The 17,197-nt window shown below is 49.1% G+C and overlaps 1 protein-coding gene across 5 annotated transcripts in view; it reads left to right on the forward strand.

Annotated features, from left to right (window-relative positions):
• The window catches only part of cacna1c (calcium channel, voltage-dependent, L type, alpha 1C subunit), a 1,623,635-nt gene that overhangs the window by 1,431,221 nt on the left and 175,217 nt on the right, over window positions 1-17,197 (forward strand). For all 5 annotated transcript variants that reach the window (XM_072484617.1, XM_072484613.1, XM_072484615.1 and 2 more), the window contains 2 exons: window positions 8,218-8,345; window positions 14,782-14,878. In XM_072484617.1, coding sequence (XP_072340718.1) covers window positions 8,218-8,345; window positions 14,782-14,878 — 225 coding nt within the window. The remainder of the gene's footprint in view (window positions 1-8,217; window positions 8,346-14,781; window positions 14,879-17,197) is intronic.

Consider the following 17,197-nt stretch of genomic DNA (forward strand, 5'->3'; position numbering starts at 1 on the left):
TTGACTTCGACTGGACCAGATCTGAGCTGATGATCTTGCAAGCACACTTGCTGCTTTGCTTTTACCTCATTGCCAAATGTTGTAACTTGGCTCCACCAGTTACAAATGAACTATAACATTTAATAACAACTAATCTATGGATTGTCTGAATAACTATTTACAGGGTGATGCAGATTCAATGCTACCAGGCTTGGCTCTCGGATCTAACTGAGCAAAAGCCTGCTCTCTGCTCAGGTGATCCCGTGGGCTAATTAGCGATTGGACGAAAGGGTCAGATGATCCTTCAGACGATCATCCCTTAAAGGGGCTAGCTACTACATAGAGGGACAAGATTATTATGTTCTTTTCCCCAAGATGTAACATGCGTAATCAAGCAGTGAATTCTTTTCACATGATATATTATCATATGAACAAGAAAATCCCAAATCCTTTTCTATGAAAATAGTGTCCATTTAATTAATCATAGAACTTACAGTGCAGAAGGAGGTCATTCGGCCCATCGAGTCTGCACAGGCCCTTGGAAAGAGCACCCTACCTAATGCCTACACCTCCAACCTATCCCCGAAACCCAATAACCCCACCTAACCCTTCTTTGGACACTAAGGGCGTGGCCAATCCACCGAACCTGCACATCTTTGGACTGTGGGAAGAAACCGGAGCATCCGGAGGAAACCCACGCAAACACGGGGAGAAAGTGCAAACTCTGCATAGACAGTGACCCAAGCCATGAATCGAATCTGGGACCCTGGAGCTGCGAAGTAACTATACTAACCACTGTGCTACCAGGGTTCAAGTTCAACTTTAAGTTCAATATTTGTGCAGGATAATGTAATGAAAAGCTGGTAAACCACTGTTGCACCTATATTAGGTGATGTATGGTAGGACCTGTACTACAGGTATGATGGTAATCCCTGCCTGCTGGCTCCGCCCAGTAGGCGGAGTATAAGTATGCGTGTTCTCCGTGCAGCAGCCATTTCGCCAGCTGCTGTGGGAGGCCACACATTTAGAGCAATAAAGCCTCAGTTGTATTCAACCCTCGTCTTTGTGCAATTGATCGTGCATCAATTTATTACTCTAAGATTTTCAGAAGGTGGACCTCCATATCAAGCCGGATCACCTGCAGCTGGATCCGCAATCAAGCGACGCCAAAAAGGACTTTCAGCACTGGAGCTTGTTTCGAGACGTACATCAACTCGGCACCAAGCCCTGTTACGGAGGGTCAGAAAATACAGATACTGTTCTCGAGGTTGAGCTCCAACATCTTTCCGCTGATCCAGGACGTGCCAATCTACTCCAAAGCCATGACGCTACTCAAAGAAACACCCCTGCCAATGCTGCCCGGCCCACGCTGCCCTTTGTAAGGCTTGCAAGAAGGGGCACTTCGACGCGGTGTGCCAGGCCCGTGCAGTCACCGCTATCGCCCCCATCCCCCTTGTTTACAGGCAGTGGGCGCCGCCATCTTCTCCCCCTCAGACAACGCATGGCCAGTGGGCACCGCCATCTTAGATTATCATAGAATTTACAGTGCAGAAGGAGGCCATTCGGCCCATCGAGTCTGCACCGGCTCTAGGAAAGAGCACCCTACCCAAGGTCAACACCTCCACCCTATCCCCACAACCCAGTAACCCTACCCAACACTAAGGGCAATTTTGGACACTAGGGCAATTTATCATGGCCAATACACCTAACCTGCACATCTTTGGACTGTGGGAGGAAACCGGAGCACCCGGAGGAAACCCACGCACACACGTGGAGGATGTGCAGACTCTGCACAGACAGAGACCCAAGCCGGAATCGAACTTGGGACCCTGGAGCTGTGAAGCAATTGTGCTACCCACAATGCTACCGTGCTCCCCTCAGACCAAGCGCGGCCAGTGGACGGCGCCATCTTCCCCTCCGGGCAACACGTGAGGCCCATGGGCGCCGCCATCTTTTTCAACCCCCGCCATGTGCGGCCTATGGGTGCCGCCATTTTGTCCTCCCCAAGATCTTCAGGAGCCACCATCTGGTCTCCCCCACGGCACATGGGAACCACCAGCGTTCCAGGATCTGTGCCGCCTGGGCACCCCATCATCCGACACCAGCGACGACCAACCACGACTCACCTCAGTGACCATCGACCAGTCTCGTCCACTCATACTTGGCTACCGCATCGACCAGCGTTAAAATCGATGGACACGTGACCTCTTGCCTGCTGGACTCCGGGAGCACTGAAAGCTTAATCCACCAGGATATAGTAAGGTGCTGCTCCCTCGCAGTACACCCCGCCAATCAAAGAATCTCCCTGGCCTCCGGATCCCATTCCGTGGCGATCCGGGGGTACTGTACAGTCACACTCACGGTCCAGGGCATGGAATTCAGCGGCTTCCACCTCTACGTCCTCCCCAATCTCGGCGCTGCCCTACTTCTCGGCCTGGACTTCCAGTGTAACCTCCAGAGCCTAACCCTGAAATTTGGCGGGCCCCTACCACCCCTTACTGTGTGCGGCCTTGCATCCCAAAAGGTTGATCCACCTTCCCTCTTCTCAAATCTAACCCCGGATTGCAAACCCGTCGCCACCAGGAGCAGACGGTCCGTCACCCAGAACAGGACCTTCATCAGGTCCGAGGTACAGCGGCTGCTTCGGGAAGGCATCATCGAGGCCAGCAACAGCCCCTGGAGAGCCTAAGTGGTAGTAATTAAAACTGAGGAGAAACACAGAATGGACGTGGACTACAGCCAGACCATCAATCGGTACACGCAGTTCGACGCATACCCCCTCCCACGCATATCTGATTTGGTCAATCAGATTGCACAGTACCGGGTCTTCTCAACGGTAGACCTCAAATCTGCCTACCACCAGCTCCTCATCCGTAAAGCGGACCGTCCATGCACTGCCTTCGAGGCAGACGGTCGCCTCTATCCCTTCCTCAGGGTTCCCTTCGGCTTCACCAACGGGGTCTGGGTCTTCCAAAGGGAGATGGACTGAATGGTCGACCGGTCCGGTTTGCGGGCCACCTTTCCGTATCTAGACAACGTCACCATCTGCGGCCATGATCAGCAGGACTACGATGCCAACCGTGCCAAATTTCTCCACACCGCCACTCTCCTAAACCTCACCTACAACAAGGAGAAGTGCGTGTTCAGCACAAACCACTTAGCCATCCTCAGCTATGTGGTCCAGAACGGAGTTCTGGGGCCAGATCCCGACCGCATGCGCCCCCTCATGGAGCTCCCCCTCCCCCACTGCCCCAAGGCCCTCAAACGCTGCTGGGGTTCTTTTCATACTGCGCCCAGTGGGTCCCAAACTAGGCCACGGACAAGGCCCGTCCACTCATACAGTCCACCCTTTTTCCCCTGACGGCCGAGGCTCAACAGGCCTTCGCCCGTATCAGAGCCAATATCACCAAGGCCGGGATGCACGCAGTAGACGAGACGCTGCCCTTTCAAGTGGAGAGCGACGCATCAGACGACTCCCTAGCCGCCACCCTCAATCAGGCAGGCAGACCCGTGGCATTCTTTTCCCGTATCCTTCATGCCTCAGAAATTCGGCACTCATCCGTCGAAAAAGAGGCCCAAGCTATCGTTGAAGCTGTGCGGCATTGGAGGCATTACCTGGCCGGCAGTATATTCACTCTCCTCACTGACCAACGGTCGGTAGCCTTCATGTTCAATAACACACAGCGGGGCAAGATCAAGAATGATAAGATCTTGAGGTGGAGGATTGAGCTCTCCACCGACTCCGGGCCCTGCACGACAGCCTTTGTCACCCGGGAGTCACACGGTTGTACCATTTTATAAAGGCCCGCAATCTGCCCTAGTCCGTCGAGGAAGTACGGACAATCACCAGGGACTGCCAGGTCTGTGCGGAGTGCAAGCCACCCTTCTATCAGCCGGACCGTGCGCGCCTGGTGAAGGCCTCCCGCCTCTTTGAGCGCCTCAGCGTGGATTTCAAAGGGCCCCTCCCCTCCACCGACCGTAACACGTATTTTCTCAGTGTGGTCGATGAGTACTCCAGATTCCCATTCGCCATCCCATCCCAACATGACCTCTGCCACCATCATCAAAGCCCTCAACACAATCTTCGCTCTGTTCAGTTTCCCCGCCTACATCCACAGTGACAGGGGATCCTCATTCGTGAGTGATGAGCTGCGTCAGTTCCTGATCAGCAGGGGTATCGCCTCCAGCAGGACGACAAGCTGTAACCCCCGGGGAAATGGACAGATAGAGAGGGAGAACAGGACGGTATGGAGGGCCGTCCAACTGGCCCTACGGTCCAGGAACCTCCAAGCCTCCCGCTAGCAGGAGGTCCTCCCTGATGCACTACACTCCATTCGGTCACTACTGTGCACCGCCACTAACAACACACCCCCATGAACGTCTCTTTGCCTTCCCCAGGAAGTCCACTTCCGGGTTGTCGCTCCCGACTTGGATCACAGCTCCAGGACCCATCCTTCTCCGTATGCACGTCCGACTCCACAAGGCGGACCCGTTGGTGGAGAGGGTGCAGTTGCTCCATGCGAACCCTCGGTATGCCGACGTGGCGTACCCTAACAGCCGCCAGGATACTGTTTCCCTCAGGAACCTGGCACCAGCAGGTTCCCCACACACACACCCCTCTGTCCTGGTGCCACCTCCCCACCCCCCGGCACTCCCAACAGCAACCCCCCCCAGGACCATCCGTCCTCCCCCTGCCCACGCCCGAGGATGAAGAGGATTCCGGCAAGCTCCCCGAGTCACCGAAGACCAGACCAGCATTGGCATCGCCGCCACCACTGCATCGCTCCCAGCGGTACATCAAGGCCCCGGACCGGGGACATTGTTTTTCTCACAAAAATTGTACATGTAAAATTCGGTTGTTGTATATAATTCTCCACCACCCCCACCGGACTCAATTTTAACAGGGGGTGAATGTGGTAAACCACTGTTGCACCTATATTAGGTGATGTATGGTAGGACCTGTACTACAGGTACGACGGTAGTCCCTGCCTGCTGACTCTGCCCAGTAGGCGGAGTATAAATATGCGTGTCCTCTGTGCAGCAGCCATTTCACCAGCTGCTGTGGGAGGCCACACATCTCAGAGCAATAAAGCCTCAGTTGTATTCAACCCTCGTCTTTGTGCAATTGATCGTGCATCATTTAAGATGACAAAGACATCATTAAGACCTAACAAACTGCATCCAAAACCCTACAACATGGTGGCAATGAATGGAAAAACCCCAAAACCTAACAAACAATCCAGGGAAAAACGGAAATCCTGGAAGACAAAAGAAAAATCTGCAGAAACATTCTGACCTGAAAAAAAGCATAAGAAGCAGATGTGCAGAGGAAAATCGCCTGGGAAAAGTTCCAAAGAGAGGCTTCAAAGCTGAATGCAGAAATTTTAAACTCCTCACTGCAGCAAAAGACTTGGAATTCCAGCTTTAATTGCCAGAGTGCAGAGACAGCAGACCCAGCGGGGGTGAGGTAAAACTTTCAAATACCAGGATACAGCAAGCCCTGAGAAACATGTGACCAGAAATGGCCATTTAAAAACTCCATCGGAAAAACTTGATTAACGAGTAAGCGCCTGAACACACACTGTCCAAGCTCACTACAAGGAGGAGGTACAAAAATGAATTAATTCTAAAGAACTGTGATGAAAAAATCAGGTTTAAAGACAAGAAAAGGCTAAGATTCGATGCTTTTGCAACCCTAAAACATAATGCTGAAATGGAGAAATCTGCAGCCATTGTTTAAATATTTTTCAAGGCTGGCTGCGAGCACCATTGCAGCAGGAGCCCAGCTGCTCTGGCTGTAGCACTGGCTGCAGTTCTTTGTGAAGGTTAGTTTTGTCTATAGTCCTCTTTGAAAACAGGAACTCTGTCCTGGCTCCTGTTTACATTCAGAGGCTGGCAGCCATGGGTCACAGAGTGCAGACATTGTGCTGGGAAATGGAAAAGAAACATAGATGATAGGCAGTCCAGGAGCAGTGTGGACCTCATCTGAAGTCAGAGAAAGGGGAAAGTGCAGAAGAGCAGCAGCTATGCAGCAGGAGCAATCACTGGAAGCATTATGTACCCCAGCTGTAGGCATGGGCAAGGGCTGTCTGCTTCAAAGGGAAAATGCACAGCTTTGTGCGGAGGACTATCTCACAGCTGATGTCCCAACTTGGGAGAAGGGGGGGTGGGGGCTGGCACCGCCAGAGCCACCCACCACTGCACATAATCTCAAAATGGGAGAATTCCGGCTTGTGCCACCAAATAGATAGCAGTGCCATCTTGAATTTCACTAATGTCTTAAAGCAGAACCTATCTTTTAACCATAGTTCAAAAATCACCCTTTCAGATCAATTTGGATTTATCCAAGGCCCAGACCAATCACATAATTGGGCCTTTTGGAGAAAAAAGATTCCTTAGATTACTTGGCTAAACAGTTAACGCATTGCTTTATTTGGAAAGCCCTGTAGCAGACAACATTATTGCTCGACAAGGAATCAAATAATCATCTGTCAAATTTGAAGGAGTACTAAAATCACTCGGTTTATTTTCACTCAAAAAACAACAAAATCCCTGAAGAGGCTAAATTTAATGTGTGGCCAGCTGTTAGGAAAATCTGTCAACTTTCATTAATGATCGTTACAGAATGGCTGAAGGCTACAAATACAAAGACCTAAAATCTGAACTATTCTTAAATAGAATAGTCACATAGGAACATAGAAACTAAGGTCAGAAGTAGGCAATTCAGCCCTTCGAGCCTGCTCCTCCATTCAATCAGATTATGGCTAATCTCTTCCTGGTCTCAAAGCCACCCCCCTACCTGTTCCCCATATCCCTTTAACACATTTTTAAAAATCAGAAATATGTCTCTCTCTTGTCAGAATTGCAAACATACTGCAAGCGAAGAAAGATCTAGCCCTCGAGAAAGTTATTCAAATTTTAAGGCAGCCTGAACTCTATGTGCAGCACGTGTCCATTTTAAGAAGAGCAAATGAACCATGATACAAAGGAAACCCCACACTCCAGTTAGTTAAACAGCACAGAAACAGGGGCACTCCAGGCCAAGATAAGCAATGCTCTAACTGACCAGTAGAACAACCATGTGATGCACGATCAATGACCACTAAAGCGAGGTTGTAGTCCAACTGAAGGCTTTAATAAGCTAGATGTTTCCCCCAGCAGCTCCGGTACAGAATGAAGGCTGCTGGGGCGGCACGGGCTCTTATACCCCGCCTTGCAGGGCGGAGCTACCATACAGCTTGACCAATAGGAGACATACAATATCTACCAATGGTGTTCCAGCATTACCAGGTACCATAATACCTCTACACAGACTACCACACCATGCCAGTGCTGTGGTGTAAAGCCCTCACAGGTGAGATCAATGTCCTGCAATTTCAGCCCAAAGCTTTCAATGTAACAGGATTGGACACTTCCGCAAACTGTGCAAGGTCCTATCATCTAAATGCACAGAAGGCCCAAAGATGATTCATGAGATTGAGACTGCACACCACGAAGGCACTCAGTTATGCTTCTTAGGTGAGATCAAAAGAACCGGGGGCTGGATTCTCCGCCCCGCCACATTTCTGTTCCACCCTGCCGGCGGGATGCTCCGTTACACCGGCCGGTCAATAGGGTTTCCCTTTGTGGGGCTGCCCCACGCCATCGGGAAACTCCCAGGCTGCCGGCAAAATGGAGCATCCCGCCGGCGGAGAATCCAACTCCTAGGTTTTCATTTTAGAATGCAGACATTTCAGTTAACGGCCATCTCACAAACTTAAAATTGGTCACAGGAGCCAGTTAAAGTGCTATCGGATAAAGAACCATAGCTGAGAGACCTCTGTCTTCGAACAACAATGCATCACTCGAGAGGCATGGAAGAATCTGATTTCCAGTTATAAGTATGATTCTGGAACCACTGCGGTATGGCACCAAACAAGGATGACATGTGCATTGGTGAATATTAAAGATTGTGTGGTCGGCCTTTAAGATGGTATGTGAATCTCCCTGTAGAGGTTGTATGCTCGTTTGCAGCTGTGTCAATATACAAGAATGCTGAACAAGTGCTATGTATATCAACTGCAGAGATTCTGCATGTGGTATGCAGAGATTCTTATATGTTTCTAGATATCTAAAATAGCTTTTGCAAGGTAATTTTTCATTACCCAACTGCATTGTAAAGCCAGAATCTCATACTGGTTTTCTTTTAGAGGACTAAATTTGTTTGAAATTTAATATAATGTTTATATTTTTTCTCAGATCATCAACCTCTTTGTGGCTGTAATCATGGATAATTTTGACTATTTAACTCGTGACTGGTCCATTCTTGGTCCTCATCATCTGGATGAATTTAAGAGAATCTGGGCTGAGTATGACCCTGAGGCCAAGTAAGTTCTACCACTTAAATCTCAGAATTAAAAAAATTAATTTTAGGTATTGCATACATTTCTTTTATTGTTTTATATTCTTCATTAATCTGACATAAACCCTTTGCTATATGCCATATCTATCTGCATTTTAGACTCTCAGTCTATGCATTAGCCTAAGTTCCAAATTCTAGGCCAGAAGGACCACCACTTCTGTTCCTAAAGTCTGAACCACACATTATATGCATGTATAACAGATGTTTCTCTTGGCTCCACTTGGGGAATCAACGTAAGTCCAGAGTAGGAAAGATAATGTGCAGGAATCAGTTTCTGCCCAGAGTACTGTCCAAAATTTCTCCCAGTTGTATAAATAACAGTTCACCTGCAGTTCAGCTGCAACCAATATGTCAGCATCATCGGTGCTTATGTCCCAACCCTTCACTCCACCTTGATAAAATCCTCACTGCCATCCAAAGAAGAAAAGAGTCATCCTTCAGGGGGACTTTAATGCAAGGATTAACCATGACTCCAATGTCAGGAATGGAAACATCGGGAATAATGAGTTTGGAAAATCCACTGTAAATGGGGTCCTCCTGATTATATCGTGTGCTCAGCATGGTCTCATTATAACAAACATCCTCCTCTGCCAGAAGAGTAAATTGAAAACCAGCCGTAGAAATCCTAGATGAAAGCATTGGAACCTCCCTTATTATGTCATTGTTCAGGTCAAGGATCTAAGTGATGTCTGTATCACTTAATTTGTGTGGGCTATTGATGCCAGTCAGATTATTGACTTGTTCCATGAACATCCACTGAGATTGTAAGATCCAAAAGTCTAAGCAGAAGATCAATGCACAACCCTAAAACAGCCCAATCAAATTCCAAGTGCAGCTCACAATCAATCTGAAAAATCTTTATCGATCCAACTAAATTACAGAACAGTGGGGTCAAACAAAGTTAGCTGTAGTTGATTCTTGTTCCCAGACCATTGGGTTGTGCATCGCTTTTACCAGGACTGGTTTGATGAAAATGATGCTCAAGTATATGACCTCCTGAAACAAAAACAAGCTTTCAATGCCTGGCAGAACAATTGAACATTTCAACTCAAAAATGTAGCTTTCGATCAGCCCAAGGCTGACACCCGAAGACGGATCAAGGAAGTGTGGTGGGAAGAGAAAACCAGAGAGATCCAATTATGTTTTTTTATTAATTTGCTCACGGGATGTGGATTCGCTGGCTAGATCAGCATTTACTACCCGTTCTTAATTGCCCTTCAGAAGGTGTTGGTGAGCTGCCTTCTTGAACCACTGAAGTCTTTGTGGTGAAGGTCCACTCACTCTGCTGTTGGGAAGGGAGTTCCAGGATTTTGACCAATGACAGTGAAGGAACAGCGGTATAATAAGCTGATCATAATGAGATGCAATGTGTTTTTGAAGCCACCAGAGCCAGATCTATAAACTGGGCGAGGTTTTCCGACCCCCGCTGGGTCGGAGCATCCCCGGGTGGCAGCGTGAATCCGCCCCACCTCTCCGACGCCGGCTGCCGTATTTTCCGACGCAGGTTTTCGACCGCCGCCCCCCCCCCCCCCCCCCCCCCAGGCAATTCTCCGGGCCCCGATGGGTCGAGCAGCCGTCAGTTCCTGGCCAGTCCCACCAGCGTGAAATGGACATGGTCCCACATGGTGGGACCTGACTGGTAGGCCGTCTAGTGGAGCCCTCGCGGGGGGGGGGGGGGGGGGGGGGGGTGGGATCCGGCCTTGGGTCGGCCTGGCCCACGATCGGGGCCCACCGAACTGCGGGCGGGCCTGTACCGTGGGGGCACTCCTTCCTTGTGCGCCGGCCTCTGTAGCGCTCCGCTATGGCCGGCGTAGAGAAGAACCCCCCTGCGCATGCGCGGAACCACGCCGGCGGTTCTGTGCATGGCCAACCCGCGCGCGGAGCCAACCCCTCAACCGCCGGCCTAGCCCCCAGAAGTGCGGAGGATGCCACAACTTCCGGTTGGCCCGACACCGGAGTGATTCGCGCCGTTACTGGCACCCGGCCACCCCGCCAATTGCGGGAGAATCCCGCCACTGAGGTCAAATGGACAAATTACCCTTTGTTGGTGTTTCTCTTCTTCAGAATGACAATGCCATCCTTCAATGCTGGAAGGAATATTTTCAACAACTCCTGTGAACTGTGAATTCACAGTGGTAGCTGATACTCTCCAGGCAATCCCCTAGTACTCTGTGGTAGAAATCTATTGGTCAACCACCATTAATGGGAGATTTTGGTCAGGACCTCATCATTGTATTCATTAACCTGACCAAAATCTCAGTAAATCACAAGGTTCTGTGGATTGTGCTCCAAAGATTTTGATGTCCAAGAAACTTCATCACAACCTTTCAATTATTTCACAATGATATGGCTGCATCTCTCTTGAGTGAAGGATCCCTTCAAGATCCGGACTGGGGTCAAGCAAGGCTGTATAAGAGCCACCATACTATTTTCAATCTATTTGACAGTGGTTATTCAACTTATCAAAGGTCAACTGCCCTCTGGTGTCAATATTAAATAGTATCAAGATGGGAAATTCTTCAATCGTGAACATCTCAATCCCAAAATTAAAATTACCCCCATAGATAAATGGGGCGGGATTCTCCATTGGCCGACGCCAAAATTGCAAAACGCGATTGGGCGTAGAAATCGCGGTAGGCGCAGATTTGATGCCAAATTGCAATTCTCCGACAGCAGCTTCAATGTGTACCAGAACGCGGGTACAGTAGACACCATTTGATTATCAATAGCGGGCCGGACCCAGTATTCTCTGGGGCCTCTGTGATTCTCCTCCTCCGATGAGAACGAGTGTGGAAAAAAGTTGTTGAGTGGCAGCACGTGGCGCAGTGGGTAGCACTGGGCCTACGGCGCTGAGGACCCGGGTTCGAATCCCGGCCCTGAGTAACTGTCCGTCTGGAGTTTGCACATTCTCCACGTGTCTGCCTGTATAACCTATCGTCCCCACAGCCCATAGCTGTGCATGTTAGGTGGATTGACCATGCTAAATTGTCCCTTAATTGGAAAATAAAATAATTGGATACTCTAAATTTAAAAAAAAAGAAAAATGGTGTTGAAGTAGAAGATCAGCCATGATCCAATTAAATGGTGAAATAAACTCAATGGCCTGTGTTCCTATGTTCATACAAAATCAATTTCAATAGACTGGACATGGTGTCTGGATGGCCAAAAAATATCTTCTACAGGGTCCTTTCTTTCAACTTTCAAATGATCAGCATTACAGGGAAGGACAAATCAAATGTTTCAAAAACACTCTGAAGTACTCCATGAAGCATGGTTGCATGAATTTTGATCTCAGAGTGGCAGCCACCTGTCTGTCAAGATTTAAGCCCCAACATCTTAATGATGAAGAAGAGAAGCAGCAGAGAGGGGAGGAAAAATGCAAATTGTGCATTCCGGAGCCCACTACCTTGTGGGACATCCTGCCCCATGTACCCAAAGATATACAGGTCGAAAATTGTTTTTTAGTCAGATGAAAAATAGACCTCATCGTCAAATTGAGGGACAGACAATGACAATGATACTGTCCTGCAAATATTGAGGTTTCCTTGGGAGATGCATCTGCAGTAGACGTAGCCTTAGTCTGCGTCAGAATTTTCAATTTTGGGTTGGGGACCGAGCTGCCATTTCAGTTCCGGGCCCCAACCCTGCACAGAATTTTAAAGGATCTGAACAATTAAAGGCAGGGAGTGCACTCACTGTCTAATTGAGGATGGCAGGCCGTCTCATAGGGCTGGAAGGTCAATGGGAGGCTTCCAATGGGGACACACTGGCAGACTCACAAGCAAAGGTGGGAGCTTGAGGATACATACTGGAGAAGCAATATTGAGCCACCCTCTGAGAAATCAGTTTTTTTTATTTTTAAAAGGCCACAACTGCTTGTCCACGATCGTGGAGGGACAACCCCACCAAGGAACAGCTAGTAGCCAAAGCAGCTGTTCTGAATCAGCAGAAGATTTATCACATGATCCATTGGTCCACCACCCCTTACCGCTCTGAACTCATCAAGTTGGCTTGGATATCGTCCAGACCAACTGATTCTGCACACGACTCCAACTGAAAATGTTAGGCGGTGTAAGGATAGGGGGTAACAGCAAATCATAGAAACATAGAATCCCTACAGTGCTATTCAGCCCATCGTGTCTGCACCAACCGCCAAAAGAGCACCCCACCTATGCCTACTCCTCTGCCCTATTCCTGTAACCCCACCTAATCTTTGGACACTAAGGGACAATTTAGCAATGCCTTGAATTGGCTGCCTACCAAGAAGCAACAAGCAGCCAATCCATCCTCAAGCTGCCCTCATTGGCTCAGGGTCAGGATGATGGCAGTGAACTAGCACAGAATCTGGTGGCATAAAGTTACATGTCTGCCTGCCTCCAATCTTAGCCCTAAAGAATAAAAAAAACCTGATCCTCTGACTGTAAGAGGTCACCTGACACAAGGCCCTGGTTCAAAACCTTACAGTCCAGAAGATTTGAGGAATTTCTGGTGGCAGACCAAGGGCTTTCAACATGACTCAGACATCCAATGTGGCTGACAGAGGAAAATTCACCTAATTATTTCCTGCTTTTGATTGCAAGTGCTTACCTGTATAACCTACCAACTCTGTTTATCTGTCACATATATTATGGCTTAGAGTTTTTGCTTAATTACACTTACTCTCCAGTGCAATTTTCCCAGTATCAGTGTAAAGGTGCGAGGGGTGAGTTGGCTATGATAGATCGGAGAACATCTTTAAAATGCACAATGGTGTATAGACAATGCGTGGAATTTATCGGTCTCATTGCACCCTACTTGGTGACGGGACGAGGCAGTTGAATCTCACAAGAGCTTCATCTCGCAATGCTTGAAACATCTTGTGAGATTCAACTGAACCTCACGAGATGTTGCAATCTCAATCTTGCCCTCACTAGGCGAGATCCAGATCAGCATTAGGCTCATTTAAATATGTCTGCGCTGGATTTTCCCGTCACTCGGGAACTAACGGCTTCCGAGCAAGACCTTGACCAGGCTCCATTTAGTACTGGTCCACAGGTGTAACGGCACCTAAGTAGGTTTCCCAGGCCATTGGAGACCACCAGGTAGTTGGGCATTGGGCAGGGTGACACTCTGGCACTCCCACTGGCACCCGTACACCTTGGCACTGCCATCCTGCCACTTTGGCACTGCCACCCAGGAACCCTGGCAGTGACTAAAGTGCAGCCTAGATAGGGTGTTTCTCGCCAAGTCAAAAGTACAAAGCATTGCGTCTACCGAGAAACACCCCACTAAACACGCCCAAAAACAGACTCTGTTTTTTTTCTCGTAGAATGGGCTAATATTTAAGGAACATATGGCTTCATTGTAACAGTTACACATTCCTTTCTCACCAAGATCACAAAAGGAAAAGCTGCCCAACTATGGCTAACAAACAAATTAAGGATCAAAATGAGTCAAAGGACTCAAAACGTTAACTCTGTTTCTTTCCTAATAGATGCTGGCAGACCTGCTGTGTTTTTCCAGTGTCCTCTGTTCTTGTTTCAGATTCCAGCATTGCCATATTTTGCTTATTTCATACATTTAATCACAGTTGGCATGCTAGGGGAAGGGGGTATGTAGAATCAAGAAGGAAGGCTTGGGATGGATTGTCCATGGCATTACTCATTCTGTGTAATTCACTCAGCAGTGGAGAAGATCTTGGATGGCCTTCTAGTCCAGAGAGCAGTAGAAGCATTGACTGGCCAACCAAAGGCCAAATAAGGGCCTTTTCCCGTCATCAACGGCAGAATAGAGGAATGGCATGGGACACTCCACCATGTGAGGAGACTGCCCAGTAAAAACTTGCAGCCTATCTGTGCTCAGGTATGGGAAAGCCCTCCTGAACAGGCAGTCTGTGGCCCATTTAGGGTCTAGCTGACTGTTCCGGTGAGCCCAACCCCTGTACCTGGTGCCAGGGAGAATCCATGATGCTGCTCCTGGCTTGGTGCAGCCCCAATTGTGGCCACTGCTCCTGGTAGCGCTGCTGAGACTAGAGAGATTTGTAGTTTCATTGCATCCTCCTAACAATTTGCTTTCCTACCTATCTTTGTACCTTCAACAATTTTGGTGACATACACTCGATCCCTTCATCCAAGTCATTAATATTAATCACAGATAATTGGGGCCACACCATAGATCCCTGAGGCACACCACTATTTCAGTTTGCCAAACTGTTCACTGCCAAGTACTGCTTTCAAACATCATGTGGAGTGCTGGAAATTGGTTGCCTGCTAGCTCATCCATCGTCTTGTTAATAGGTGATCTGTAGAGAATCAATTAGAAGGAAAAGAAGAAATTAGCAGAAAGGACAATCTTTACTCTCACATAAAGCTGAATATTTTCACATCTTTTATTTAATATCTGCTCTGTTTATATTGTTGCAGGGGTCGCATCAAGCACTTGGATGTTGTTACGCTCCTGAGAAGGATACAACCCCCTTTAGGATTTGGCAAGCTGTGTCCACATAGAGTGGCCTGCAAAGTAAGTATTAATGCACTTTGGCAACACTTCTCCCAACCTTCCTACCCGACTCATGAATCATTAGCTGGTAAGTTTGCACCCATCGGGAAAGATTTTATTTCATTATTTGCCATACAATTGTAAATGTGAGAACTCATTTACAATTTTACAACAAGCAACTATCCAAAGGGAGCTGTTTGAACAGGCCAAGGAGGGAATGATGGGTGGAGGGATGTAGGAGTGACCTTCGAGAGGGAGCAGCCACGCTAGCAGGTAATGCTGGGGAGGTATGTGATAATGATTGGGTTGTTGGAGGGGACGCCGGTGGTTCCGAATTGGGACAATGTGGGGTTTGTGAAGGGGTTGCTGGGAGTGATCCCGGACCTAGACAGGCACCAGTTGACTATGGGGGGCGATTTTAACTCTGTGTTGGAACTGAGGGTGGATGGACAGTGTTGTAGGAGTGGTTTCAAGACCTGTGTATTGAGTCAGCTTCCACATGGGTTTATTCCCTGTGGTTCAGCTCAGTACAGAGAGGAACAACACCACAACCTGGACAAGATAGCTTATTTAATCAAGCTTGTTACGTGTACACGGAGAACAGATTGGATATGGGCCAAGACCTGTTCTGCCGAACAAAGACCAGAACACAGTACTTATACAACGTTCAAAAATCAATACCCCACCCCAGCTGGACGCGATCCAATCCCTGAAGCTGCTACTTTTAAACTTATCAAATAGAATCGCAAGCAGTGTTTAAACTTCACCCAATAGAATCGCAAGCAGCGCATGATTGATCCTCATCCTGACAGCTGTGTACAATCCCAGCAGCTTGCTGAATGTTTGTGAGAGACAGAACAACTGAACCAGCACCCTGAATTATTTCACAAAGACAAGGGGCAAAATTCTCCGGTATCGGCACAATGTCCTTCGACTGGCGCCCAAAACGGCGCAAATCAGTCGGGCATCGCGCCGCCCCAAAGGTGTGGAATGCTCCGCATCTTGGGGGGCCGACCCCAACCTTAAGGGGCTAGGCCCGCGCCGGACAAATTTCCGCCCCGCCAGCTGGCGGAAAAGGCCTTTGGTGCCCCGCCAGCTGGCGCGGAAATGACATCTCCGGGCGGCGCATGCGCGGGAGCATTAGCGGCCACTGACGGCATTCCCGTGCATGCGCAGTGGAGGGAGTCTCTTCCGCCACGGTGGAGACCGTGGCGAAGGCGGAAGGAAAAGAGTGCCCCCATGGCACAGGTCCGCCCGCGGATCGGTGGGCCCCGATCGCGGGCCAGGCCACCGTGGGGGCACCCCCCGGAGCCAGATCGCCCCGCACCCCCCCAGGACCCCGGAGCCCGCCCGCGCCGCCTTGTCCCGCCGACAAGGTAGGTGGTTTAATCTACGCCGGCGGGACAGGCATTTTAGCGGCGGGACTTCGGCCCATTCGGGCCGGGGATTCGCGGGGGGGGGGGGGGGGGGGGGGGGGCGCCAACCGGCGCGATTCCCCCCCCGCCGAATATCCGGTGCCAGAGAATTCGGCAACCGGCGGGGGCGGGATTCACGCCAGCCCCCGGCGATTCTCCGACCCGGCAGGGGGTCGGAGAATCTCGCCCAAGATGTCAGAAGTAATGTCCTTTTGGTCAAGTTAGCTATCCTAAATTCCATTTGATTACTTATTACTGCTATATCCTAAAAATACATGTTTAATAGTTAATAATGATTACTCAGTCCTATAATTCATCTCAATCCTTAATAAAATAACTTATGTAAAATACTCTAGTGGCATGCTAACGATTCAGTTTTAAGGGATATCATCACTGAACCCCCCCTTCAATCCTCTTTTGGCCCTTGGCTAGCCCAAGAATAGGCCTTTAAAGAGACATACAGAATGTATTGGAGTCCGGCTGATGTGTGAAAAATTCAACAGGTAAGAGCTGCAACAGTTCCTCTTTAACTAGGAGGCGACAGATGGTCTGCCATTTCCTAATGCGGCGTCTGAGGCAACAGAGGCTGAGAAAAAAGACGAACAATATAAATAGCCGGAAAAGTACAACAACATGCGATTTAATACATATCCATGGATGGATATTGGCATTCAGTCCCCAATTCCATATTTTAGAGAAACAGTTCTATGACTGAAACAGTTCCGCAGCCTTCTTGGCGTGAGTCTGGATGAGCTCCCGTTCCTTGTTTCAGAGCTGGTCAATTGTGGTTGCCTCCTCCCGAAGTTCTTCCCAATCGGCTCGCAAGCGCGGGATGCGTGGAAGTCCCTTCTGGACATATTGGCGAATCCGCTGGTCATCGTCAGTTCACTCGAGGTCATCCGCGTCCACGGTGGACACATCCCTG

The sequence above is a fragment of the Scyliorhinus torazame genome, chromosome 19, assembly GCF_047496885.1.
Source record: "Scyliorhinus torazame isolate Kashiwa2021f chromosome 19, sScyTor2.1, whole genome shotgun sequence".
Taxonomy (NCBI): Eukaryota; Metazoa; Chordata; class Chondrichthyes; order Carcharhiniformes; family Scyliorhinidae; genus Scyliorhinus; species Scyliorhinus torazame.